Genomic DNA, 27174 nt, shown 5'->3' with positions numbered 1-27174 from the left:
GCAGCTGCATAAATAAATGAAAACAAAGTAGAGACGTTTACATTTGATTTGTTGCTAAAGGTAATTATTGCGTTATTAGCCAATCAGAAGATATTATTTACCACATATGCATCTTCAACAGGGTGTCCCGTAAACGAAGCAATAGATAGCCCACACATAATATTACTATATAGATAATAGGTAAACAAAACAATGTAAATTCTCCTGCAACTGAGCTATTGTCTGTAGCAACATGTATACCAGGGGTCTTCAACGCTTTTCAGCACAAGGACCCCTTAGCTGAGAGGGAGATGAAGCAGGGACCCCCAACATATTGTATACATTGTGTGAAACCTTTTCATAGATTTCATAGATAGCTGCCTTCATTCATAGACGTGTTTGACAGGACTGTCTCTAGGGTTGGATTCATGTGTATTTTCAGACATTTAACCACCTAAACTGTCAATACTTGACTTTTCACTCTGTACTTGGTCTGCTCTTTTCCCCCTCTACACCAAACCTATTCGCAAAAAAAATGCAGATCTACAAGCACACAACGCCTCGCAGTGTGCTTGTAGATCTGCTATTTTCGGCTAATGTTCCCCCCAGAATAGGGATGCTAGGGTTCAATTGTTGGTTAATGCAACAAACAAAAGAAGTTCCTAACATAAAAAGATTTGGAGACGCCCCTGTAGTAACTCTGAGGACATCCTTCCCTGTTGAAGACCCCTGGATGTAGAGTGAAGTGGTCAGTGACTCTGTCCCAGAGATCTACTGTATGTCAATGGAATCTATGTTTAATTGACCACACAATGCCAAATTGGACATTCATACCAGCAAAATGGCTGTAGAAAGGGGATGTTAGCTGTCAATTTTGACATAGCATTGTTTTTTTTGTTGCTCTGTCATTTCTTTCTAGAATGAACTGAGAATAGGGGGAGGAGAGGAGACATGGGTGATTTTGTCCCAGCAGAGTTGATCTCGGGCATCTGTCATACAGATGTCCACAACCCGTTCCCTGTTTGGCAGAATGGAACCCTGCTGCTGAGCCCCTGTTTCAACCAGCTGGTCCTGGGGGCTCTGCCTCATGCTGGCATGGCCATCATCAGTGCCTACTACCTTAGCATTCCAAGGTAGGTGCACATACTACCAGAGTGAACAGTTTGCACTCATATTCATAATAATGTTCACTGCCAGTTTCATCACTAGCTTATTAAATACGTTAGAAAGGCCACTGTTGGTATGATGGAAGGTCACAGGTTCTACCCTTAGAGCTAGCCCCTTTCGGAACCCTGTATCCTTTTTTGTATTTGGGATGACGGTATCCAGCATATCCTGGATACCTATAAAGGGGCTTCCCATAGAGCTATGTGGTTCTATCCCAGACACAGAGCCTCTCACCTACTCAATCATTGATTAATAATAGTTAATCTAGAATATATTCTATTTTGATAATGAACATGATTTATAGCATAATGATCATAATGAATTCAATACATTTACAATGTAGTGGTATGAACTCTAATTAACCATCATGTCAAACTTTATGTGTGACTTTTTTATTTTCTGAGGAAGAATGAACAGGAATGGTCCTTTTCTTCAAGTTTCACTTCTCTTGCTTAACTTGCTATATTGCCTTTGAAAAATGAACACTACACTACTGAGTTGAGCACTTGGTTAGTGAACAAAATCAAATCACTGCAATGTTTGTCAAGTTGAAAGAAACATATTGTACTAGTCGTTTGGGCTGGGTGATATGTCTTTAAAATCAACATCACGATAATTAAAAAATGTTGCCTCGATTCCGATTAATGAAAGAGGTGAAAATAGCTGATCTACAAGCCTACAACGCGTCGCTGCGATGCGTTGTGAGCTTGTAGATCTTGTAAATCAAGATCATTTTAGTGTTGATTCGTTGATATAATAAGAGCAAAAACTAAACCTGTTCTGGATTATTCGATTAACCTACATGAGCAAGATTAAGTTGGTTATCGGTTCTAAATATTGGTTTTCGATATATTTTGGGTTAATTAAGTAAGCCTTTTGAGCCTTGTGACCCATAGGGCAGGAGCCTATCTCCTGTTTCTGTAGCGTCAGGCAGCTTGATGTACAACTACACCCCCTGGCCGCTATCCAACCCTTGATGCTGAGTGCCAAGCAGGGACGCATTGGGTCCCATTCTTTTATAGTCTTCGTCAAGACTCTTCGGTATGACCGGGGATTGAACTCCGGGATTGAACTCCGACCTCCCAATCTCATGGCAGACACTCTAACCCCAAGGCCACTGAGCTGGTTGGGTTAATTGCCCAGCCCTAAAACATACTGTACTTGTTGTTTCCTCTTCTCAGGTACAGACTTCCTCAGACGTCTCCTCCATGTAGCTGGACACTCAGGGTGTCATCGGCCCTGCTAGTGACGCTGCTCTTCATAGGAGATGTAGTAGTGACAGCCCTTCTCAACCAGGATGACATGTACCTAGACGCACTGGCTGATGGCTGTGCCATCTTGGCCTGGCTGGTACAGTTTGGCACCATGATAGTCCTCCAGAGGTCCGTTCTCAGAGGAACCCGAGGCCCTCTGATTTTACTACTGCTGGTTCTTCTCACTGTTCCTAACCTTGTGATCACCCTGGTGGCTTATTACCGCAGTGAGGCGTATCTAAACCTTGAAGAACCCCTCAAAATAACACGATTGGTACTTGCCTCAGCTCGGACGTTCCCTCTCGCGGTTTACATCTTGGCATTTGTGTTTCCCTGCGTTGGTGACGAAAGGGCGGCCATGTACATTAACGCCGGGGACGGTGCTCACCTCATTCCAGAGAGTGCTCATCCGGACACAGGCGAGATGGTCGCGGAGGACGGGAGCGGCTGTGTCTCTCGGCTTCTGTACCTGTGGCTGAATCCTCTGCTTCGGAGAGGGCAGCGCGGGGAGCTGGACAGAGCGAGTGACGTCTATCACCTCCCTCAGAAGCTGCGCACCGCCGTTATCCGGCGACACTTCTACCGTTGCTGGGAGGCCGGCCAGCAGGACGCAGCAGCCCGGCACAGAGGGCAGGATCAATGGCCTAGCCCGGTCAACAGAAACCTACTGAACGGCAGCTGGACTTCACCTTCCCGGGAGGACGATCTGGAGTTGGACGGTGAGGTATCTCTGGTGAGGGTGCTGCACAAGGCCTTCGGCGTGAGGTACTACATGTTAGGCATCCTGAAGCTCGTAGGCAACATGCTGGGCTTCGCGGGCCCCCTGCTCCTCAGCAGGCTGGTCGGTTTCATGGAGGACGAGGGCGCCCCAATCAGCCAAGGCGCCTGGTGCGCCCTGGGACTTTTCGCCAGCACCCTCCTCTCGGCCGTCATCCGAAACGTTTTTGCCTTTCAGGTGTCCAAGGTTTCGCTGTCCGCCCGCGCCGCACTCGTATCGGCCATCTACGGGAAAGCCCTGCGGGTGAACGGCAGCGGGCTGGCGCGCTTCACCCTGGGCGAGGTGGTCAACTTCATGAGCACCGACGCGGACCGCGTGGTCAACTTCTTCAACAGCTTTCACGAGCTGTGGAGTCTGCCCTTCCAGTTCTCCATCGCCCTCTACCTCCTGTACCTGCAGGTGGGCGTGGCCTTCCTGGGAGGGCTCGGCGTGGCCTTGCTGCTCGTCCCGCTCAACAAGATCCTGGCCTCCCGTATCCTCGACAACAACAAGCACATGCTCAGGCACAAAGACAGCCGCGTTAAGGTGAGTCTGCACTGTTTATTGTTGTTATTATGTACTGTAATAGAATAGCACATAAATAATCACATGGTTGAAAATGTCTGTAATATTGAACACCCTAAGCCTTGTTTTTAATGTCAATAATTAAAGTAGCTATTCTTCTTAATACATTTAAAAAAAAAAAGTGATATGCATAGTTAGTAGCAGTGTCTGAGTGCGTGTGAGCGCGCATGTGCGCCCGCAACTGGTTCCGGCCCCCATCAAGTCACCATTTGACCAATCCGGCCCTCACCCCAAAATGAGTTTGCCACCCCTGCCCTAAGGTGATACAATACACAGAAAAAGCATGAGCTGGTGGACAATATTGGCATACACAGAAAATAATGCATCAATAACATGCAGAAACATACAGTACATCAGAATGTAGAGGTATATGCTAATTACACTTTGTAACAGTGTGTTTAAAAATTACTATATAAATGAAGCTTTACTTATATGTGTTCCAATACATGTAGAATATAATTTTCAATATTTTCCACATTCTTTTTGCAGCTGATGACAGAGGTCCTCTTCGGAATACGCGTCATCAAGTTTTACAACTGGGAGAGTCATTTCACTCAGAAGATCACAGACTGTCGCAAACAAGAGCTGTCTCATCTCAAGGCCATCAAGTACCTGGATGCCGTGTGCGTGTACACCTGGGGAGCCCTGCCTGTGGTTATCTCCATCCTCACCTTCGTCACGTACGTGCTGCTGGGAAACCAACTGACTGCAGCTAAGGTAAGGCAACCATTTTGATGGCCGTCGTTGTCATTGCGGTCTGGTGTGTTTTGTGCTTCGATTGCCGTTCACTTTCTTAGTTCTTCTTGGTCCTGCATGATGTCATGGCATCATAGTGTCTCCTATTTGGCAGGCATAGCTGAAAGGGTCTGGGAAACAGGTCTGGGGCTTACTTAAGACAGTCCCCGGTTCGCGTCCCGGCCCCATCTATATGTCGATGTGTCCCTGAGCAAGACACATAAATCCTAACATGATTTGACTTTTTAAATAATTATATACATCTTTGGTCTTTCACGTAACACTTCACACACTAGTGAATCTAAAGAAACTAAACTTAACTATTAGTATTTACCCCAAATGACTTAACAATGAACAATTAATTAATGAATCCATCAGGCCTGGGTTGTGTGTATATCAAACCTCTTTCACTTGCACTGCAGGTATTCACCACCCTGGCTCTGGTGGGCATGTTGATCCTGCCACTCAACTGTTTCCCCTGGGTCCTCAACGGCATCCTGGAGGCCAAGGTGTCCCTGGACCGGATCCAACGTTTCCTCAAGCTGTCCAACCAGGACCTCTGTGCATACTACAGTCTGGGTAGGCTGCTGTCGGCCTCTGATTGTGTGTGTTTGTGCGTGTGCATGTGCCTGTGCGTGTTATAATTGAGTCATTTGTGTTGTGTTGATAAGTACACAATATAATCCTCAGTGTTAATTTATCCATTTGTAACTCTTGAGAGTTTTTTTTACTGTTTATTTTCTCTGTCCACAGTTTGTCCCGAAGACCCTCAGATATCTGTCCTGTTGAATCAGGGCTCTTTCTCCTGGCATGGTTCTGATGGCCCAGACCTCCTCAACACAGAGCAACATACAGAGACGGAGACTGGTGTTCCTAAAGGGAGTCTGATGCTACGTAGTCTGAATCTCAACATAATCAAGGTATCTGCTTTGAGTTATACTGTTTTAAACACTGTGTGAGATCAGCTATTCTTCTAAAAAGTTTGTGGAAGTACTAGTGTTAGTACTTATTGGTACTGTTGCTTGGCACTCTTTCAAAAACTAAATAAAACTAAATATAAGCTTTGCTATGCGCTTACCACTTTGGGAAATATTTAAAGAGCACATCCGCTCTCCATGGAAAACAAAAAATAATACCCTTCCTTCTGTGAATCCTACGAGTCCCACCCAAACGTATCACGGTAATGTTGACAGTTTGACACAAAATCTTTCAGCATTCTTTTCATCTGACCTGAAAGCATCTTTTAGTCGACGTTCCAATCTAGGGTCTCCCATCAGATTGTGATTGGTAAGAATGCATTTGTTGTTTGTTGTGTTTCTCAGGGCTCCCTTGTGGTTGTGGTGGGAAAGGTTGGCTGTGGGAAGAGCTCATTACTAGCAGCCATCACTGGGGAACTCAACAGGTATTGCTTTTAAACATTTACTCTGAAATACAGTATTAAGTAACTGGACAGCTACGATATTTGTTACCCTGCCCACAGAGACGCAACACGATGCGAGGCTGGAGTATTGTAATTGCTCCTGTCAGTGTCTCTATCTATGAACACCTATGAATCCCCTCCTATTTCTGGCCACCAAAACCTTGAACGGCGCTGAGTCAGCTGAAGCTGACTTCGCAACGTTTGGCATGGCTCGGCAGTGCCTCTCGTGGCTCAAGTCTGCTTCAGACGGCACTGTTGTCCAGGCTTGTTGGTGTGGCGTATGATATTAAAACATCTTGTTAACCAGACTTGGTGGTATGGCGTATGATATTAAAACATCTTGTTAACCAGACTTGGTGGTATGGCATATGATATTAAAACATCTTGTTAACCAGACTTGGTTGTGCGGCGTATATTAAAACATCTTGTTACCCTGACTTGGTGGTATGGCGTATGATATTAAAGCATCTTTTTGTCGTTCAGGCTTGGTGGTGTGGTGTACGTCGATGGAAGAGAGGCTGGCTTTGGCCTGGCCTCTCAGGAGCCCTGGATCCAACATGCAACAGTACGGGACAACATCCTGTTTGGAAGAGACTACAACCCCACCTTTTACCAGACTGTGATCGAGGCCTGTGCACTCACAGATGACCTCAACGTGAGATGAAATATACTTTTTGTCTATCTGTCTGTCTGTCTGTCTGTCTGTCTGTCTGTCTGTCTGTCTGTCTGTCTGTCTGTCTGCATGCCTACCTGCTTACTAATGCAGAAATCCCTTATTAAAAAATCTCAATATCTTTATTTTTTTTTTACTTTGCTTATTCAGTGATAAATTATGATTTCACTGTGATGCTCATTAATAATGACTGTTTTCACAGACACTATGAACTTCATTTAGCAAATAAATAAAATGTAATATATAAGTTACATACTGTAGCAGTGTGTTAGTCAAGTTGTACCTTTTGTAAGTTTTGTGTAGTGTTTCAGCAGCTTGACACTGAAACATTGAGAGGAAAGGTTCGTCCGGGGTCTGTGTTGTCACTATTGACACTGTGTTGTCGTATTTTTGCAGATTCTTCCAAACGGGGACAAGACAGAAGTAGGTGAGAACGGCGTCACTCTGAGTGGAGGACAGAAGGCTCGCTTGGCCTTGGCCAGAGCTGTTTATATGGTCAGTGCTCCAGTCCACAGTAACCATAGCAACAAGACTGCCATCTGTTCAGATGGGTGTGTCAAGTGATAATTGAATAATTTTAATAAACAAACGCAATCCACCATGTTTTGCATGTGAATGTATTTTTTCACATTTCTTTTGTATGTTACTTCATAAGGAGAAAGACATTTACCTCCTTGATGATCCACTGGCGGCAGTTGACGGCGACGTTGCCCATCACCTTATGCAGAAATGCATCATGGGAATCCTCAGGAACAAGACCAGAATCCTTTGCACACACCGCATAGAGTTTGTGGACAAAGCTGACATGGTGGTCCTTATGGACAATGGGACCATCGTTAAAACAGGTTTTGAACGCTTCTGACATGACATGTGATCCTAAAGCCTGTCTTAAATACATAATAATGCAGTAAAATACACACACTTTCCCAAATGTTCCAAATGCCACTTTACATTATGAATCTCTATGAAATATACTGAATATCTCAGCTGTAATTGTAACATTACCTACTATGGCAGCAATTTATACATGTTCCAAATGAGGCTACAACAGTTTATATGATTTAATCAACTTTGTATTCTACTTGTAAGTATTTCATACAAGCTTCTAGGGTTCAGCAGATTTTTGCTGAACCTAACTTTCCTCTTTGATGTTGAACAGGCACACCAGCAGAGGTCCTGCCACTGGTGGAGGCAGTGCCTAAAAAGCGCAAGAATGACAGCAATGCTAAAGAGAAAGGTATATTATTTTTAATTCAAAATAGTCCCATTAAAAACAGTAATTCTGAATACTAAACTTATACAAATTATTATTATTAAAAAATATTTTTGAGATGGGGGTCCGCAGTCAAATACATTGTCTCGTTCTCACAAGAGTAACAAGGAGAGGTGGGGGACAACAGTCTTTTTTTCTTCTTTTATTTTGGTGGTTTTTATGCCTTTTTTTTATTGATAGGATAGTAGACTCACAGAAATGGGGAGAAAGATGGGGAGTGACATGCAGCAAAGGCCGTCGGGATTGGGACTCGAACCCACAACGCGCTGTCAGGCTATTTTGGAGCTTAGGTGCCTGGACCACGCCAGCAGTCCAGGCCGGGGACAACAGTATTTTGCAGGGATGGTGTATGGATGGAAGTGATGTGCTCATCCAAACCGGAGCTTCTGACATGTACTGTAATGTTGGCATCTATGTATCTTATCAGCTTTTGTTTTGTTTTTTCATCCATTGTGATTGGGGTCAGATGGTGGTACCGAGCAGGTGGAGGACCTGGGTGCATCCAATGAGCTGCGAGCAGGGGATGATGAATCTGACCTATCAGGGGAGGAGCAGAAGCAGATGGGCGGGTTGGCGTGGAAGGTGTACCAGACCTACTGGGTGGCTGTGGGCGGCGTGCTGGCTTTCTCCATCCTGGTGTCTCTGCTTCTCATGCAAGGTTTGCACTGACCACTGGGATTCATTACGACCCACTGCACCTTGTACTGTCTGGGATTCATTATGGCTTTTGGAGATTATTATACACCCAATATATATATTCTTTAAAAGGGACAGAATGATGTCCTATTTTTTCACTTAACTTATTTGATTATCTTGATTATTATTGATTTATGTTTTCTTTCCTCTCACCTGTGTTTTTCCTGTGTTTTAACTACGACACCAGAATTTTCCTCCAGGGATCAATAAAGTCTTAACTTATCATATCTTATTTTATGTTAATTCAAGATTAAAAAAAGAGAAAGAAAATGGCAGCTTAATCGCCATTGCACAGCTATTCATCTTTTTCTTTTACATATATATAAATATAAATTATAGTATTTCACCGGTTTTCAGGTTGACACATTGAAGCAGTCTGTCACAAAGTTGCCCAGCCATCGATATAATGTCATTTATGCTTCTGTTAAACACTTGCAGAATGTAGTTATTTGTTGAAACGTCCAATAAATAAGGTATAACTGTAACAATGATGAAACGGGAACATATGTGTAGTACCTCTGCTTTGTCACAAGATGGGGCACTTTCCTAACATTCCGTATGGTCTCATTAGTATGCGTGAGATGAAACGTACTATAATTTAGTAGCGGCTCAATAGTATGTTGAAAATAGCATACTGAGTAGTAGTAGTAGTAGTAGTAGTAGTAGTAGTATGTTAGTAGGTGATTTCAGCCGCAACCCAGGTCTGCATCGAACAATGTCAGAAAGTCACCTAGTTTTGTTTGGTTCTCTCAAATCCAGCCTCAAAGAACGTGTCAGACTGGTGGCTGTCCCACTGGATCTCTGAGCTGAAGAACAACGCTTCCTCCTGGAGTAATAGTTCCTGTGCAGCGGCCTACAGCTCACCACACCTGCTGCTGTTCTCACCTGGAGGACTAGTGTGAGTCACAACATCAGCACACGTCATGTTACTGTGTTCGTTTACTTCATGTTCGTGGTTAAGAGTGACCATTTCAGTGTTTCCCAAACACTGGGTCGGGACCCAATTCTGGGTTCTGGGGTCTTCCAAATAATTCAATGTATTAAAAAACTTGTGAAAATAGCAGATCTACAAGCTCACTATGACATCGGCTATTTTCACTAATTTGGGTCTCTGGGAGACATCAAATTTCTCTTTTGGGTCTCGAGCTAAAAAGTTTTGTCGAGCTAAAACGTTGCTCCTGTATAATTTATTTTTTAAATGCATTATACCTATAATACTCAGAACTGTGCCACAATTATGGTTTTATATTCAAAGTATCCAAATCTACTGTAAGAGGATTCAGATCTTTTGCTTGTTAGTGTGAAAAATAGGTTTGATATATTGTCATGAAAGATATCCGTAAGGAGCATAGTTTATTTGTATAGCATTGTTACTCTCAAAGGACTTTCCAACAGAAACAAACCACACACTCCTGTGCTTGCTTAGACCCTTAATAATCTATAACCAGGCAAGGAAAAATGCCCAAGAAAAACGCTTGAAGGGAGTAGGAAAGGAAGAAACCCCAGGAAGGATCACAAAAGTTTATTTTTCCCTTTTTTAAATATGCTTTATGCATGTTTAAACATTATTGTGGTGAAATGTGATTTGATCAAGTGTTTTTCATAGTTGAGCCTTTCTTTCCATACAGGTCTCCATTGTCCTCAGTGGAAAGCTATCCTGTAGCCAACGTGAGCTCAGAGGTGAAGTTCTATCTGACGGTGTACAGCTCCATCGCCATCGGCAACACCGTGTTCACCGCTCTCCGTGCTTTCCTCTTCGCCTATGGAGCCATCTGTGCCGCGACAGTCATTCACAACAGACTTCTGGACAAGGTCCTTAAGGTGTGTACAGTATGTCATCTGAGCTCTTATCCCGGCCGGGGTAACTGTCTCCACCTGCTTCTGTTGAGTAGGGATGGGATGGGACGATATGAGAATTACATGCCATGATTATTGTGGCAAAAATAATTAACGACATGATCACGATAATCAAAATATGCTTAAAACTCAAAATGTCACTATTGTTAACCACTTGAACCCACTTGAACGTTTGCCAACAATCTCTTTGGCTATTCAAAAATAGCAGATATACAAGCTCATAGCGCGGCACCGAGTGCCGCACTACGAGCTTGTAGATCTGCTATTTTTGAAAAATCGTGAATTTTTTTTAAAATATTTTTTTCAAAAAATATAAAAAATATATGTTTTTTATTTTTATATGAGGAGATTGTAACACAATCACATCCAAATTCAGATTTTCCCAGGCCTTTCAGGGATTCATACCAGTGACCAATAACCCTTCAACCTTCACATCACTCACCCTGCCTGACACTCTCTCTACTAGGCCACCATGACGTTCTTTGACACCACCCCCCTGGGGCGGGTCCTCAACCGCTTCTCCTCGGACCTGTACACCGTGGACGACAGCCTGCCCTTTGTGCTCAACATCCTGCTGGCCAACGTGTTTGGCCTGCTGGGGATGCTGGTGGTGATGAGCTACGGCCTGCCCTGGATCCTGGTCCCTCTGCTCCCCCTGGGTCTGCTCTACCACCGCACGCAGAGCTTCTACAGGCAGACCTCCCGGGAGCTGAAGCGTCTCTGCAGCCTCACGCTCTCGCCCGTCTACTCCCACTTCTCTGAGACGCTGAGCGGGCTGGGCACTATCCGGGCCAGTCGAAGCTCGGCCAGGTTAGAACCACACAGGCTGTTTGTGGCCGATATTATAACATAAAACAAACATTATCGGGATTATCTCATGAGCCAAGCTGTTGTTTGAGGCAAAATGTTGAAAATAAATAATGCACTATAATTGCAAATATGGCAGTGCCATATGTTTTCCTTAAGTTGAAGTCATTCTCTTATTTTGCACAGAGAATGTTTACAGTTGGTAATTCTTGTTCCAGTGGGGCAAAATTACATAGTATTTATTTAAAACCTTGAAAAATATGTTTTCATAGTGATACCAATAAATAAGAATCTAAGGTATGCTATGTTAGTTCCGTTGATCCAAACCATAACACAATCGATTGATTGATCATAAAAATATGTACACTCTGAAAATGCACGCAGGCCACCGATCTGACCACTTAAGTTAAGTGGTCAGATGGGAGGGCTGCCAACCCTTTCAAGATTTCCCATCCAGAAAAGGTTCGGAACCGCTGGCTTATGAGACTTGAAGTGGACTGTGTGTGTGATGATGGTTCCAGGTTTGAAGAGGAGAACCTGAGGCGTCTGGAGCAGAACCAACGCTGCCTGTTCCTCAGCAACGCTGCTATGCAGTGGCTGGACATCCGCCTGCAGATGATTGGAGTTGCCGTGGTGACCGGCATCGCTGCCATCGCCGTCATCCAGCACCAGTACAGCTCCATAGACCCAGGTGAGTCCCAGAAAGTCAATACTTGGGTTAATACTGTACCAGTATTAACCCATTAATTAAGACCTGAGGCCGATTTGACAAATGTCTTCTAAATCTTAACAAGTGTTCTGAAAAACCTATGTTTCTATATCCGTGGTTCTCAAACTTTTTTATGTCAAGGTACTTGGCCGCCGACCCCCATCTCAAAATATTTTGTTCCAGGGACCCCCAGAAGCAAAGATTTGAGTTAAATGTTTGCTTTAAAAAAAATATATATATATATATATGTATATATATACATATATATTCAATCTTTATTAGCGGACTCAGGTCCAAATACAGATACAAGGAATAAAACATAAAAAGAAACACCACAGGCAATAAAGATCAATAAAAGATATAAAAAATAATACATAACTTATCCCACAGGCAAAACATACAGGCTTTTTAGCCAGTGCACCCTTAGTCTGGATGCGTACCGAGAACTGCTCATTATGGGACTTGAGAGAGCCACAATGATGCTGTTAGTGGATACATCCAGCCGTTTCATGAACTTGAACATTAAATGTCTTAGGAGTGCTTTAAAAGTCCTCACTCCAGCAGTGACAAACATCTGACTAGCACTGCCCCCTCTGGGTTTTTTAAGGAGTATTCTCATAGCATCATTATATGCAACTTGCAGCCTTTGCATACTAGATTTCTTATAAGACGACCACAGATGAGCAGTGTAAAGCGGTGTGCAATATGTCTTAAACAATGACACTTTCACATTAGTAGAACAGTGACTGAACTTACGAGCAATAGTGTTTGCTTGAGCATACAACTTTCGACACTGTCTGTAGATATCATCATCATCAGTCATTTGATCAGTAACAAAGTGACCAAGATATTTGATTTTATTCCAGACCTCAAGATTATTGTCTGACAATTTGAACACAGGAAAATTAAGACGCTTGTCCTCTTTAGTTCTACAGATTAGGACAGCGCTTTTGCTGGCATTGTATTTAATATCATGTTGCACACCATATGTAGAACATATGTCAAGGAGCTGTTGCAGACCAGCACTGCTGGGACTGAGGACCACCAGGTCATCTGCATACATCAGGTGGTTCACAATTGTTTCACCGACCATGCAACCAGTATTGCAGGCCCTCAGTTGAGAAGACAAGTCGTCCATATATAAATTAAATAAAATTGGAGAGAGGATTCCCCCTTGTCTGACTCCATTACTAACCCCAAATGGGGCTGATATACTCCCACCCCATTTGACACGCATGGTCTGGTGGGCGTACCAGTAGGCCAGAACCCGCACAATATATCCGGGTACACCTCTTTGCTTCATTTTTATAAAAAGCTTTCTGTGGTTGACCCGATCAAAAGCACGGGACGCATCAATAAAACACATGAGGACTGAAGAATTACAGCCTTTGTATTTGTTTACTAATTCCTTCAGTGCAAAAATACACAAGTCAGTGCCATGCTTTGCCTTGAAACCAAATTGATTATCAAAAGAATTAATATAATCAGCAACTCTATCCAGTAGGATTCTCTCCATAACTTTAGAGAGGATGCTGGCTATGGCTATGGGTCTATAATTACCCAGGCTACTAACCTTACCTGCTTTGTCCTTAACAATTGGGACGAGCAATACTGAAAGCATTGAGTCAGGTAGAATGCCATGTATCATAAAACCAGTAAAACTCATAGATAAAAGAGGAGCTAGCCTTAGACTAGCATTTTTCAGGTGTTCTGCAGAAATCTGGTCCATGCCACATGATTTGTTGTCAGTCAATTTGTGCATGGCTTCATACACCTCATGAGTTTTTATTCCCATGGCATCATAGTTCATATCTGACTCATCTACAAACAACTCACTCTTAATACAATTAAATAAGGAGCTGTAATGCTGTCGCCATAACGCCACAATGTTATCATCACCAGATGTACCTTCAACCGTACATGGTAACGAAGCTTTGCTATTAGTAAGAGCTCTCACCTCTTTCCAAAAATCATTAGTATTACTGCTCAATAGCTTGCTGGCCATCGAGTCAGCCCTCATGGCTTGCTCATTTTTACAAATAAATCGGACCGCATACTTATATCTGGCATTAGCTAATTTTTTGTGCTCAAGCTCAGGCCCCTGTCTAGGCCTTCCAGCTATAGCCCACAATTTAAAGGCATCTCTAGCATCAGCATGGTACATTGCTACATGCTCGTTCCAGCCTGGTCTGATATGAGATTTGCTCTTACGTTTATAGTGGGGCTCGCCACCTTCAACCAAGGCAGCCACTATGTCATCATAAAAGGAGCAGAGGGCAAGTTTATGTTGAACACTCTTGCAATTAGCATCTTTGCACATAATAGCACCCAAGGGCAGATAAATATTATTTAAAAGTTTGTCAGTGGTCAAATAGTACATATCTAACTCCTCCTTAGACAGCTTTGACCAGTCCAGTTTAGCATTATACTCATTGCTGTATATATACTAGAAGTTCGGGCCGCTACGCGGCCCGAACGTCTAGCGTGACGCGTCGTTCACTTTGCAGTGCCACCTTACAGGCACCTCACAGTGTGAGAGAGAGTTTTGTGCTCTCCTAAATCCACGGCAGGCTTTGAAAATACCCACTTCAGAAAGAGGTGACGTGCATCACCTCTCCAATGACCAAAACCCACTATGGAAGCCGTCGAACTGGTGCGATCTGACGGCATCCTAGAATTTATAGGTAGGATGTGATGTCATATACCGTCTCATCGTGATGTCAGATTACGTCACACTGGCGTGATGTCATATGACGTCACACTGGCCACATACAACGTTCGTACATACTGACAACCGACATGGCGCAGGATTCAAATTGTATATATATAGATAGATATAGATATAGATATATATATGTATATTTTTGCCATTGACTTGGCGCTTGACAGCCGCCTTATGAATTGGTGTGAGTGGGGAGGGTGGGGGGCGGGAGCGCTTGAGTGATGTTTTGCTTTGTTTTGATTTGTATACATTGTATATTTTTACACTGCTGTCTCTTTTTATATTATGTGATGTCTTTTCTTTTTATATGGACGCATGAGTCTGGAATAAAGATTATATATATATATATGTATATATATATATATGTATATATATATATATATATATATATTAATTTTTTTTTTTTTTTTTTTTTTTTTTCAAATATTGGCACAAAGTTTCACGATAAAAAAAAAAATAGCAGATCCATATCTGCTATTTTTGAATATCCAAAGTATAAAATAATGGTTAAAGTGGTTCAAATCTAAAGTGACACAGATCATTTCCCGGTTTTAATGGGTTAAGTGTGACAGTGGCTCTAGAAGGTTCAAACTGGGAATTAGAAGGTCTGGTTTGATCCTCCTGACATTAACCCTGAGCAAAACACTGAGTTGTTGTTGCCCCATGTAGCGGCCTCCACCTTCAGTGTGTGAGTGTGTGAGTGACTAGCAGATAAGGATTTGAAGGTTGGAGGATCAGAAAAAGCACTGTCCAGTGTCCATTTATCACTCCATTAGCCAAATCATTAACCCCATGGATAGTAGTATTCTATTCACTAGTATCTGAATCCAGGACGCCCGTGTTGAATTTGTGTACGGTTGGCATTTACAAATGAATACAGAAAACAAGCTAGAGTATTATAACTTTCACATTTGTGTTATAATACATTTTCAAAGGTTCAAAATGCATCTACAAAAATATATTTTGACATAACCTGAGGTTCAGTCAATTTATTTATAAACGGCTAGACTGATTAATTTCAAGTTGTTGGATCTTATCACATCTTTCTGTTTGGACATCCTCTTTGAATATAATTGGACCTCAAGTTGGACTTCTAAAATTAGCATATATCTGTGTGAACATATGTGTATTTTTGTATGTTGTCCACGCCAGGTCTGGTGGGTCTGTCTCTGTCCTATGCCCTGTCCATCACAGGCCTGCTGTCTGGCCTCATCTTCAGCTTCACGCAGACAGAGATGCAGTTGGTCAGTGTGGAACGCACTGAGGAGTACTGCAGCAGTCTGCCCACGGAACCACAGCACCAGAACCCACAGGTCAGTGGGCACAAACCCACCTGCCGCACGCAAGGTTTGCTCTCTGTGAGACTGGTATGAGGTGGTGTGTGGCAGCGGGCAGCTTTATACTTTAATGTCATACAGTCTGTCAGAAAAAAATCCGGATAAATAATATGAACTGAATGTTAACCCATTGAGACCTGAAGCCGATTCTACATGTCTCCTAAATCTCAACAGTATTCTGAAAAACCTATGTTTCTATATATGTGGTGCTCAATCTTTTTCACGTCAAGGACCCCCAAAATGATATGTATTTGGCCACAGACCCCCATCAAAATATTTTGTTCCAGGGACCCCCCAGAAGCAAAGATTTGAGTTAAAAATGTTCGCTTTAAAAAAATATATATTCAAAGATTTGCACACATTTTCAAGATTTTTCAAAAATAGCAGATCTACAAGCTCATAGCGCGGCACTCGGTGCCGCGCTATGAGCTTGTATATCTGCTATTTTTGAATAGCCCAAAGTGTAAAATAATGCTTTTTAGCTCAAATCTAAAAATGACACAGTTCCAGGTCTTAAAGGGTCATACGGTCTGTCAGAAAAAATCTGGATAAATAATATGAACTGAATGTTAAAACAAGGCAACAGAGAGGTGTGCATATTTGAGTTGCTTCACCACACCTTCTGGTGGACAAATTGCCGTGACATATATACATCTACAGAAACAGACAGACGAAACATACCACCTCATCACGATATTTTAGCATCACCTTTTGGTCCAAGTATGCATTGATGATACCAATTTATTTTTCATTGCTGATAACGATACCAAGTGCTATTTAATCCGAAAATGTTACCAAGTGTACACATGAATCCAATCATTCTTCTGAATCCAATTAGTTAGTTTGGGGTTATTGGTTGAAAGAGAATACACTTTCTCCTCAACTACATGCACTCTACTGTCCCTATCCTGGGACAAACCAAGGAAGTTTTTGAAAGGAAAGGACAGAGTCCGTCCGTTCGCTAGATATATGACGTGACACTCACGGGTGGCAAAATCGCACCGGAAGTTCGATGAATAACATTGCAGTGGATGGAGCCGGCTGGAGCAGCTCATGAACAAACATTATTTGTGAATGATTGAGACCATTGTGAAATAATCGCTTCAGGAAAATAAAAGAAAACATATCACACATTTCTTCCTGCTGTCTTGTTTTTCCATTTACACTGTACATCATTTTATGTAGGTATCCAAAGAGCAGAGAGAGAGTAATCTCTCATAGAACAAACAGCAGAGGTCGCTGTTTTTCATTTTCAGTTGGGTCTGGCTACGCGAGACTACAGAGAGAGTAAAATTCTCACTGGGCAGCTCCCAACTCCCAGGTGTTCATAGATTGATTGACAGGCATTGATTGACAGCTGTCTGCCAATCAATCAGTCAACACCTAATCACAGCTAATACATTTTCAGTAGGAGTTTATGTAATTTCAGTAGGAGAGTAGGAGTTTCACAAGCAACAAAGTAAGTTGTCCTATTGGTAATTGTGTAGCACATTTACTAAGGTCAATTCATTGTTTTTTAATATTAAAAAACAATGAATTGACCTTAGTAAATGTGCTTATAGTTGCCACTGCAGGTCAGTCCTTTAAATTAATTTCATATGTATTTACAAACATTTCCATAACACAATTACCAATAGGACAACTTACTTTGTTGCTTGTGAAACTCCTACTCTCCTACTGAAATTACATAAACTCCTACTGAAAATGTATTAGCTGTGATTAGGTGTTGACTGATTGATTGGTAGACAGCTGTCAATCAATGCCTGTCAATCAATCTATGAACACCTGGGAGTTGGGAGCTGCCCAGTGAGAATTTTACTCTCTCTGTAGTCTCGCGTAGCCAGACCCAACTGAAAATGAAAAACAGCGACCTCTGCTGTTTGTTCTATGAGAGATTACTCTCTCTCTGCTCTTTGGATACCTACATAAAATGATGTAGAGTGTAAATGGAAAAACAAGACAGCAGGAAGAAATGTGTGATATGTTTTCTTTTATTTTCCTGAAGCGATTATTTCACAATGGTCTCAATCATTCACAAATAATGTTTGTTCATGAGCTGCTCCAGCCGGCTCCATCCACTGCAATGTTATTCATCGAACTTCCGGTGCGATTTTGCCACCCGTGAGTGTCACGTCATATATCTAGAGAACGGACGGACTCTGTCCTTTCCTTTCAAAAACTTCCTTGGGACAAACATGCTGGAAACAGCTGATTGGTTATTTTCAGGGGAAAATGGAGCCCCCTGGTACTCGATGAAGTACTAGAGGGTTTAAGAAGTGGTTAAAAGAGGTCCAGTGACCTAATTCGTATTGACAGAATGGGGGAAACAATTTTAGCCTGGCAGTCAGTAGTCGGATGCGATAGCTGTAATAATGTCCATAAAAGCACTCAAGTGTGAATTGGTTTGTATTTTAACCCATCACTCATTCTGCGAACACAGCCTGTTGTTTTCTCACACAGCTGACCAGGTGAAATGGTTACATTAAGCCCCACAGAACAATATGTTTATGTAGCTAAACCCTAAGACCATTGCTGTTAATAGAAGTTTACTTGGTTGAACACGTTTAATTGAACACTTTTAATTGGTCTTTGATTTCAGGTGTCGCCGTCGTGGCCTCAGAAGGGCCGGCTGGAGTTCTGTGGAGCGGTGCTGGCCTACAGAGCGGCTCTGCCCAACGCCCTGGACGGGGTGAGCCTGGTGGTGCGTCCGGGAGAGAAGGTGGGGGTGGTGGGCCGCACCGGGTCTGGTAAATCCACACTGTTCCTGGCCCTGTTCCGCATGGTGGAGCTGAACCAGGGACACATCCTCCTGGACGACCTGGACATCAGCACCGTGGGCCTGGCTCAACTCAGGTGACTGGACCATGAGTTACTGCAGTGGTTCCCAACCTGTGGGTCGGGTCCCCACTTGATTTTGGGGGGTCCCCAGATGACAGTAAAGAGACAATTTAAGGACTTTTAAGACCTTTTTAATACAAAAAGAATCACATCCAGTGTGAAGTGGGCGGTGTGGTCACAGTGGTAATCACAGTGGGTGATTCACTTAAAAAAAAACATAAATGTGTTTTTTTTAAGTGCACAGTCCTATTTATAGGACTGCACATGTGTCATGTGTTTCACTAGCCAATCACAGTCCTGAATAGAGTCAACCAGTGTACAATGGTGGCCAATCACGGTGCAGGGTTAGGGGGGTACAATGGTGGCCAATCACAGCGCAGGGTTGGGGGGGTGCAGTGGGTGGGGGTCCAAACCTCACATATAGGGGCGGTTGCACCGCCCAAAAAAGAAAAATGTAATTAAATAAGACCATTACTGCATCAAAGGTAATCAACAAACTATACTATAAAATTGGTCAAACATTGGCCAAATAATATAAGAAAGATTGTGAAAACAGCCGATCGCAACGCGAGTAGATCAGCTATTTTCACAACATTCATCTGTGGAACCGAGTCAAATGTAATGCCTCAACTCCTACAGTTCCAAGTGCTTGTCAGGGTGGTGGGTCCCCAATTCAAATATGATTATTTTGGGGGGTAGCGGCCTGGAAAGGTTGAGAACCACTGCGTTACTGAATATAATCAACAACTTTCAACCTGTCGTGCCAGTTTTGGGAATGTAAAAACATTTTCAAAAGTAGTGAAAAAAAGCAGATCTACAAGTTCACAATGCGTCGTGGAGCGATGTTACTGTCACGCTGCCGACCCAGGAAAGAGGTGAGGACCCAATAATGCAGAAGGCGGAAACCAGAGTTGCAGAAACAAATAATACTTTACGTAGGACTTAAGTAAAAACAGGGACAGAAGTACACCTCACACAGAGGGGATCAAACAATAACAAAGGTCTTTTGGCAAATACAGAAACATAGGAGCTCACGGCGACGTGGCAAACATTTATACATCGGCACAGAGATAACAAAGGAAGTCCATTTAAGAAGCAACGGCAATCATTAGGCCAACAGTTCACAGCTGGACTCTCTGGAAAAAAGGTGAGAGGACTGAACCACGGCAAAACCTAAAACACTGACCCAAGGGCTAAACAAACACTAGACCCAGGTCTAGGGCAGGGCAGGGCAGGAAAGAAGGAAGTGGTCAGGGAGACCGCAGTAAAGACATAACTTCTCTTTCATGCGCCGCCTTCTCTCCTCACGAGACTGACGTCCAAAGCCCTCGGGCGAGGGCAGCAAGCGACCTCTCGCTCTGGGGACGGACGGTGTGCTCTCGCCACGGCCTGGGGCTGCCGACGACTCTCTATCTCAGGGAGCGGGCGGCGCGCCCTAGCCGCGGGCGGGGACTGCCGGCGGGTCTCTCTCTCAGGGGACGGACGACATGCTCCAGCCCCGGACGAGAACCGCATGCGACGCTCTCTCTCTTGGGGAAGACGACGGCGTTCTCTAGACGCGGACGGGGATCGCCCGCGACGCTCTCTCTCCAAGGAGAGAGGACGGCGTTCCCTCACCATGGACCGGAACTCCCGAACCGAACATTCCCTAGGGGCCGCCGATGACGTGGAAGAGGTTCCCGGCCTCACGCTGGAGGCCCCCGACGAGCTGGCGCGAGATGCCCAGAAGGCGCGCACCTCCATAGGGCAGGCATCGCCGCTCACCCCCACCCTCTCCTCCCCCAGGTCGGTCTGCACCGCTGCGTCCGCGGACGGGCCCCGCTGGGGCGCTGCCTCCAAGCACTGCACGTGCTCCCAGATCCATTGGACCCGTGAGAGGATCACTGACTGACCCCAGAAGAAACTTGCCTCAAAATCGTCCAAACGAGACTCGACCCGGGACAGGGAGTCCAGAGCCTCTGCCAGGCACTGCTGCCGGTATTCGTAGACTCCAGTCCCCGAACCACACTCCGCTGGGTCCATAATAATGGCCGGTTTGTACTGTCACGCTGCAGAGGGAATCAAACAACAACAAAGGTCTTTGAACACAGGGCAAATACAGAAACACAGGAGCTCACGGCGACGTGGCAAACATTTACAAACCAGCGCAGAACTAGCAAGGGAAGTCTATTTAAGAAGCAACGGCAGTCATTTGGCCAACAGCTCACAGCTGGGCACCCGGGTGGATTCAGTCTCTCAATCAAGGACACACTGTGGGGGGGGGGGGGGGGAGCAGAGAGCGGTAGTAACAGGGAAAGGGCAGGGGACAGACCCAGGGTGTGACAGTTACAGAGTAATGCTATGCCCATATATATATATACAGTACATACACATGCATGTATATGATACGTAAAGTATCGTCTCTGTCGGGTGGAAACCACAAATTCAAAAGATGCAAAAGTAGCAGATCTACAAGCTCGAAACGCGTCGCTTTGCGCCTCGTTTCGAGCTTGTGGATCTGCTACTACTGTGTGACAGTAAGAAAATGGAGATAAGAGGTTTCTGCACAACAGCAGCGATATGTGCAGGTTATGAGCACGATAGACACACAGAATGTGTCTAACATACAGTATTTTAATTGTATATACCAATAACTTGTCAATGAGTGTGACAGGGATTATACGATATTAATTGCTGTGTGCTGTTGGCTTCCCCTGCAGGTCCAAGCTGGCAATCATCCCCCAAGATCCCTTTCTGTTCAGCGGTAGCGTGAGGGAGAATCTGTACCCCAGCGGGGGGCACGCGGACCAGAGCCTGCTGGACGCCCTGGACCAGTGTCACCTCAGACCTGTGGTCGACAGGATGGGTGAGAGGGATGGGAGAGGTGTGGTGGGATGAGAGCAGAGGTTAAAGGGCATACTGAAGGAGACGAGATAAGAGTAAAGTAGGGAGGGCCAGACCAGTGGGTTTGATTTGGGGTTTAGCCATCTGGGTGAAAGTGTTGTCATACTGTTCACTGAGCCCTGGCAGTTTAGTCTAGCCATGCCATGACATGCCATGCCATGGGCAAAGTTTCCCTCTGCCTGTGGCTTAGAATACAAACTTAATATTTGACAACATTTTCAACCAAAACCAGTCCAACTGGTTTTGGCTTTTATTTGATATAGACAGACAGATCCTTATTTATCCTGTGAGGGAAATTCAGCTTTCATAGCAGTTTTAACTTGGTGAGATCAGTGTGCTGTCCTTGGCATGTCCTTATGCATCACTGTATCTCTAAGACTGAATAGAGAAACTTTGTTTTTAATGCCATACTAAATGTGAACATATCATGCATTATTCAAATATGAACACATTCAAACTTTGATGAAGTGTGTGTGTGTGTGTGTGTGTGTGTGTGTGTGTGTGTGTGTGTGTGTGTGTGTGTGTGTGTGTGTGTGTGTGTGTGTGTGTGTGTGTGTGTGTGTGTGTGTGTGTGTGTGTGTGTGTGTCAGGTGGTCTGGATGCTGAGGTAGGAGAGAAGGGGAAGATGTTCTCTCTGGGTCAGAGACAGCTGCTGTGTCTCGCCAGGGCTCTGCTGACCCAGGCCAATGTAAGAACTACGTAGAGATAACACTCATCTGACAGCTGTGAAATGATCACCTCAATGCTTTCATTTGTTTGATTTGAATAACTACTAAATTGCCAGAAACACATATGAAGGAACAGGAAGCAAATATGGAACCTTCTTGAAACCTAGGACTACAGTTATGCACAGAGCCTATATATAGTAAATAAGCTGTTTTTGTATGAAGACTTGGTGATACATCAGCTCACTGAAAAATGCCTTCTTACCATTCATTGACACAGGATCTAGCTCAAACCTAATTGCATCCACATTTGTTCCACAACTAAAAAAACAAACATGTTGAGGGTCCTCAAAGCATCTTTCTAGGGGGCACGGTGGCGTAGTCTGTAGCGCTGTCGCCTCACAGATAGAAGGTCCTGAGTTGGATTCCCGCCGGGAACGCTGTGGGCGCTGGGGGGGCGTGTTCTCTCCTCCGTGTCATCAGTGCCCATACCCTAGGTGGGGTTGGCAAAAGGGCCTTTCTGTGTGGAGTTTGCATGTTCTCCCTGTGTCCCCGAGGGTAGGTACCCTCACAAATAACATGCAGTAGTCCTGGTCTCTATACTGCCTCCCCCATGTCAGCCGGGGCGCCTGATGGAGGGGAAAGGAACTGGTTGGAATAATGTGTTCCTTCCACACGCTACGTCCTACCGGGGAAATTTCCCCCCTGTCAGTTGATAAGAAGCGGTCTGCTAACTCCTCATGCGTTGAAGGAAGCATGAGGTCAGTTTGGGGCTCTCCCCAGGCTGGCAGAGGGAGAGTAGCGCCCATGATTACAAATTTAGGCATTGGCACTGGGTGAAAAAAATAGGGTTACGAAATCGTGGGATAAAAATGTAGAGAAAAAAAACTACTTTCTAGTAAAAAAAAAAAAAAAAACATTTCCCAGTTATAAAATGCCATAGTTCAACTTTCAATTGGTGTTCATGCTGTCATTACTACTCCATAACTGCTACAATACATATCCTGTCTACAGGTTCTGTGTATTGATGAAGCCACGGCCAGCGTGGATCACAAGACTGATAAACTACTGCAGCAGACCATCAGAGAAAGGTTTCAGAACAAGACTGTTCTCACAATTGCTCACAGGTAATTATTAAGTACTTATGATTAATATTGATATCTAAAATGTAACCATGGATTTAAGCTTATTACTATATTTTGATAATTTGTTTATACTGTCAATCAGTTTCTAAGAGCAGGCAATTCTTGGCATGGCTCCTCAGAGCCGAACCGTCTAGAAGAGGGTCTGTGTGTGTCTGTCTGTGTGTCCGGCGCTAATCTTGCAAACTGCAGGACTGATCAGTGCCAAATGTCTTGTGAACACTGCCAGTATAATACTCAGAAGTACCTCCATTATTATTATTTTTCACATATCGTTTCTGTCGGGTGGAGTCCAAAACTCGAGTGTAATATTGTGATTATACAACAGTTGCCATCAAAATAAAACATCAAAATGTATTCATATTGCGGGATATTTCTCTCTCAAAATAACAACCTTTCTGCTAGTGTTATCTGTGTTATCCTGGAAATACATGGGGGTTGTCTGACATAGACAGATAGAGCCCCTGTTTACTCAGTCACGTTAGACAACTTTTCTCAGACTGGACACATAGAGAAACAAAACTTCATTGTTAGCTCAATCTCATTGTATTTAAGATATTTGATAGAAAAAAAGGGAAAAAAAGCCACTACGGCCGCAACCTTCCCATGCAAACTAGCCTAGTCACTTAGTCGGCTCTGCTCTGTGAGACTCAGCACAGCTGATGTTTATATTTTCATTAGGTGTGCTGTCATGCTCGTTTGAGCACGGGTAGATAGCCTATCCAACCAATCAGATTGCTTCGTCGGAACTACCTGTTGTAAAATTGGCAATGCACGTAAAAAAATCTTGAGCAAGTCATTCACCGTCACTCACACAACAATGAAATGTCCTTCCGTCCTTCCTTTTGGTGTCACCAGAATCAACACCATCATGGACTCTGACAGGGTGCTGGTGATGCATGCTGGGAAGGTGGTGGAGTTCGACACGCCCTCTGCTCTGTACCAGAGAGACAACTCTGTGTTCCACAGACTGGTTGATGGAAGAGCAGAATGACACCGTCACAGACTAGTTGATGGAAGAGCAGAGTGACACCGTGCGAAGACATTAGAAGGACATTTAGTTTTGAAGCATTATTTATTTCTGGAAAGAGGTTTTTTTTTTCTCCGGTGAAGATGCCTGTGCTTTTGACCCGTTCCACATTTATACATACCAGTCTAATTTGGACTTCTAGCCACTAGCAGAGTTGGCTTATTTTTTTCTCTTTTTCTCTTTTTTCTTTTTTTTTTACCCCATTTTTCTCCCCAATTTAGTCTTTATGCCAATTGATTCCTCCACACACACATGTCGATGCCATTGTATCCTACTGGCTCACCTGCCAGTGAGGAGCCCCCACCGGGGTGACGTAGAGCCTTCGTCCTACTCCTCCCGCCCAACACTCCCTGCTGACAGGTGCCGCCACCCCAGCCCATAGGAGTGCGTGCCATGATCAATATCACCCTCCTCCTCCGTCCGGCTTTCCTCCTCGTGTGTTCGCATAGACGCCCGACAAAGCTGGACGCACCGCGATGGATTCGAACCCACAACCTCCGTGGGGGGTGGGCAGGGACTTAACCACATGCGCCAGCCGAGCGCCAGACATGGCTTCTGTCTCCAAAACCTCTTGTGTACAATAAGTCTCTGCCTGCATTTATAAATGTCACTCACTGCCATTCATGTTGAAACGGTGAGGAAAAACACCAGACTTTAAAGTCGCTAGGTATAATTGCAATTCACTTCATTTGAAAATCACTATGCCGTTTATTTTATTTCAAAAATACTTTTATTACTCTAATACAAGCAATTCAAAATTTGTGCATCGGCCTATCAAATCAATACACCTGGACATATTTATCCTTCCAAGTGCTGCAGTTTGAACTATATCTTTTAGGGCTATACATTTTTTTTTTTTTTTAGATTTCTGTAACATTCATCAAATAAGGCCAATAAGTCCTGACAATGGACAGTGACATGTAGTAACACTAGTACAGTATGTTCCTTTACCTGGCATACGTTTTTCTGCCATGTGATGTGGCACAATGAAGATGGGCTTGGCCCTAAACGTCCGTACATATTACGAATATTACAATCGTAAGTCATGACGTGCTGACTTTTTCATGCTTACAGTACATATAGTTTTGAAGTTCTAACATCCGTGCACTATAAGATACAGTATGTTATACATTATGGCAGGGTACGATTTGCTGGCAAGGATGGGGAATCCCATCCTTGCCTCTGCTTGTGATACACTGCAGTGGTTCTCAAACTTTTTCATGTCAAGGACCCCCAAAATGATATGTATTTGGCCGCGGACCCCCATCGCAAATATTTTGTTCCAGGGACCCCCAGAAACAAAGATTTGAGCAACAAATGTTCGCTTAAAAATATATACGTATTCAAAGGTTTGCGCACATTTTCACGATTTTTCAAAAATAGCATATGTACACTACACACTGTTACAGGATCAGATGATATTCCTTCTGTTAATGGTAACACTTTGAACTCTGTGCATGATGGACTGATCTTAGGTCAGTTTTGAATATGTCCGTTTTGAGCCAGGACACTGATGTGAGGGAAAGAGGTCAGAATGGACTGTACTGCTTATTTTCAGTAGTCTGGTTAATTTTATAACCTGGACTTTATAGTATATATAAATATATATATATATATATGTGTGAAAGGGCACATATATTCGGCAATGAAGAAAGAGGAGGTGTTTTTTTATAAGCAAAGGGAATATTTTTATACAAATAGAAATAATGGACAATCTCTCCAGAGCAAATTATTTGCGCTGTGATGTCAATACTTAAGAAGAGAGATCTGTAGAGCGTACTAGAAACGCTGCAGTCATCACATCATGTTCTGATGTGGTTGTGGTCTCCTGTTTTTTTTGTCTTTTGTTTTCCATAATGCACTTTATGATGTTGGTTATAATGTAATAATAAGTTCATTCATAAGGGTTTTATGAATAAATCTGATTTGATATACTGGCATAGCTGGCATATGTTCACACAATTGCTGTTTTTGACATCCCTTGTCATACATCAAACATTTCATGCTAGTGCATCATTATACACATATTCAATATACAGTATCAATACATTATGGTTATTATGAGACTTATGTGGTTTTATACATTCATACTAGAATTCTGAGTGTTCATTTAACTCTGAGAGTGTACAAATGTAATCAAATGGACCCGCAAGGATCCTCTTTCACCCATAAGGGATTGGTTTCATTTGTACACTCAGAGATTCTTTTATGCAGGGTTTGCCTGCCACTTTGTCCTAACATAACATCAGAGTTACCAGTCGGTGCCTGTTTATGCAGGGATACAGCAGCCACATTCTTCTTCAGGTAGCAGTCATTGTGTCCTACCAGTCCTACCTTATAATCTCAATGACTGAATGACTCATCTGATTGAAGGGCGAATCCCTTGAACCACCCCAAGGGTGGTGGTTCTCTTTAGGTGAGCATTTATGTAATAAACGTCACTTTCACACACCTGTTTCTATTGTTATAGGGAGTGCCGTGTTTGTTTATATTTAGTTTTTTTGTTTTATGTGGGTTCCTGAAATTTCTGTTTTACTCTCCATGAACTTGGTGTGTGTTAGTATTTGTATGAAAAGTATACAGTAGGCCTATATAAATTCCAGGTATGTGTATACTTGCAGATGGGGGGAATTGGGTCAATATTCA

The 27174-nt window shown here is 43.5% G+C and overlaps 1 protein-coding gene across 2 annotated transcripts; it reads left to right on the top strand.

The window, feature by feature from the left end:
* abcc10 (ATP-binding cassette, sub-family C (CFTR/MRP), member 10) lies at nucleotides 1–26461 on the top strand. 2 transcript variants are annotated; one of them, XM_084080892.1, is made up of 22 exons: nucleotides 1–60; nucleotides 899–1112; nucleotides 2328–3702; nucleotides 4231–4458; nucleotides 4899–5055; nucleotides 5230–5396; nucleotides 5799–5878; nucleotides 6380–6551; nucleotides 6966–7064; nucleotides 7225–7414; nucleotides 7729–7806; nucleotides 8309–8500; nucleotides 9298–9436; nucleotides 10167–10359; nucleotides 10862–11205; nucleotides 11724–11893; nucleotides 15786–15946; nucleotides 18570–18823; nucleotides 21508–21653; nucleotides 22282–22379; nucleotides 23371–23483; nucleotides 24357–26461. In XM_084080892.1, exons 2-22 carry the CDS (start codon nucleotides 931–933, stop codon nucleotides 24490–24492), a joined length of 4674 nt encoding a protein of 1557 aa, XP_083937018.1. In that variant the 5' UTR covers nucleotides 1–60; nucleotides 899–930; the 3' UTR covers nucleotides 24493–26461. The 2 variants fall into 2 exon arrangements, with proteins under 2 accessions (XP_083937018.1, XP_083937019.1); XM_084080893.1 differs by lacking the exon at nucleotides 8309–8500.
* Nucleotides 26462–27174: the final 713 nt, after the last annotated feature.

Source organism: Gymnoscopelus microlampas (assembly GCF_963454915.1).
Source record: "Gymnoscopelus microlampas genome assembly, chromosome: 2".
Classification (NCBI taxonomy): Eukaryota; Metazoa; Chordata; class Actinopteri; order Myctophiformes; family Myctophidae; genus Gymnoscopelus; species Gymnoscopelus microlampas.
Note: the sequence above shows the minus strand (reverse complement) of the source record. Positions and strands in the feature narration are given on the sequence as shown.

Bases quoted from the DNA above. Each gene is read 5' to 3' on its own strand.
- abcc10 (XM_084080892.1), top strand. From the start codon at position 931: ATGGGTGATTTTGTCCCAGCAGAGTTGATCTCGGGCATCTGTCATACA. The intron at 5,397-5,798 runs GTATCTGCTTTG...TGTGTTTCTCAG, and splicing joins TGAATCTCAACATAATCAAG to GGCTCCCTTGTGGTTGTGGT. The intron at 9,437-10,166 runs GTGAGTCACAAC...CTTTCCATACAG, and splicing joins TTCTCACCTGGAGGACTAGT to GTCTCCATTGTCCTCAGTGG.